The sequence below is a fragment of the Eimeria mitis genome, genomic scaffold (assembly GCF_000499745.2).
Source record: "Eimeria mitis Houghton genomic scaffold, Emh_scaff1522, whole genome shotgun sequence".
NCBI lineage: Eukaryota > Apicomplexa > Conoidasida > Eucoccidiorida > Eimeriidae > Eimeria > Eimeria mitis.
The window spans coordinates 4,127-5,517 of NW_013569629.1; the positions used below are offsets into that span (position 1 = coordinate 4,127).

Below are 1,391 nucleotides of genomic sequence, written 5' to 3' on the forward strand. Positions count from 1 at the left end.
AGTAGCCTTCAAGACCAGGTTGATACACTGAGGAGTGCCTTGCTGCAGCACCTGCAGCAGCTGCAGCAGACACCCCCGAACCCCCAGGAGCAGCAGCAACTGCAGCAGCAGCAGCAGAAACTGCAGCAACAGCAGATGCAGCGACAACAGCAGCAGCAGCAGCAGCAGCAGCAGCAGCAGCGGCAGCAAGAAGAGCAGCCACAAAGCCAACAAGAGACGCTTCAGCAGGAGAAGCAGGAGCGTCAGCAGGAGCAGCAACAGCAGCAACAGCAGCAGCAACAACAGCAGCAGCAACGGCAGCAGCGACAACAACAGCAGCAACAGGAGCAGCAGCAGGAGGAGCAGCAAGAAGAGGAAGAAAGCGATGAGAAAGAAGAAGAGAAGGAGCAGCAGCAGCAGCAGCAGCAGCAGACACCTTCGCAGCAGAAAGCGCGCCAGAAACAGCAGCAGCAGCAGCAGCAGCAGCAGCAGCAGGATCGTCGTCCCCAGCGCGGCAGCAGCCGTCTAGCAGCAGCAGCAGCAGCTGCTGCTGCTGCTGCAGCAGAAAAGAGCGAGCCCGTCGCAGCTGGCCCGAAGGGTCCGCGACTGCGTGCAGCAGCAGCAGCAGCAGCAGCAGCAGAAGCAGCAGCAGCAGCAGCAGCAGCAGCAGAGAGCAGCGAAGAAGAGGACGAAGCAGAAGCAGAAAATGAATGCAGTGATGATGATAGAAACAGCGAGAAATCTGTTAAAACTAAATATAAACTTTTCAGGTACATGTTGCTGCTGCTGCTGCTGCTGCTGTTGCTGCTGCTGCTGCTGTTGCTGCTGCTGCTGTTGTTGTTGCTTCTGCTGGTGTTGATGCTGTTGGTGTTCTTGCTGCTGCTGCTGCTGTTGCTGCTGCTGCTGGCGTTCTTGCTTCTGCTGGTGTTGCTGGTGTTGTTGCTGCTGCTGCTGGTGTTGCTGCTGCTGCTGCTGCTGTTGTTGCTGCTGCCGGTGCTGTTACTGTTGCTGGTGCTGTTGCTGCTGCTGGTGTTGCTGCTGCTGTTGCTGTTGGCGCTGCTGCTGCTATTGGTGCTTATGTTGCTGCTCCTGTTGCTTCTGCTGTTGCTGCTGTTGCTGCTGCTGTTGGTGTTGCTGCTGCTGCTGTGTCTCCTCCCTTTGTATGTTGTTATGTTTGTTGTTTCTGTTTTTTTGTTGTTTTATTTTTCTGTCTCCTTTTTTGTTTCTTTTATCTTTCTCTATTTGTTTCTGTCTCCTTTCTCTGTTTTTTTTGTCTCTGTCTCTCTCTGTCTCTTCTTTGTTTGCTGCTGTTTGTCTCTGTCTCCTTATCACCCCACAACCTGTCTCCTTGTCTCGGTTTTTTTTTTTTTTTTTTTTTTTTTTTTTTTTTTTTTTTTTTTTTTTTTTTTTTT

At 52.0% G+C, this 1,391-nt stretch overlaps 1 protein-coding gene across 1 annotated transcript in view; it reads left to right on the forward strand.

Moving 5' to 3' along the window:
- Positions 1-1,391, forward strand: part of EMH_0038770 (uncharacterized protein) — a gene marked incomplete at both ends in the record, with an annotated part of 6,658 nt that overhangs the window by 219 nt on the left and 5,048 nt on the right. The window contains one exon of the mRNA XM_013495328.1: positions 1-749. Within this exon, the coding sequence (XP_013350782.1) occupies positions 1-749 (749 nt within the window). The remainder of the gene's footprint in view (positions 750-1,391) is intronic.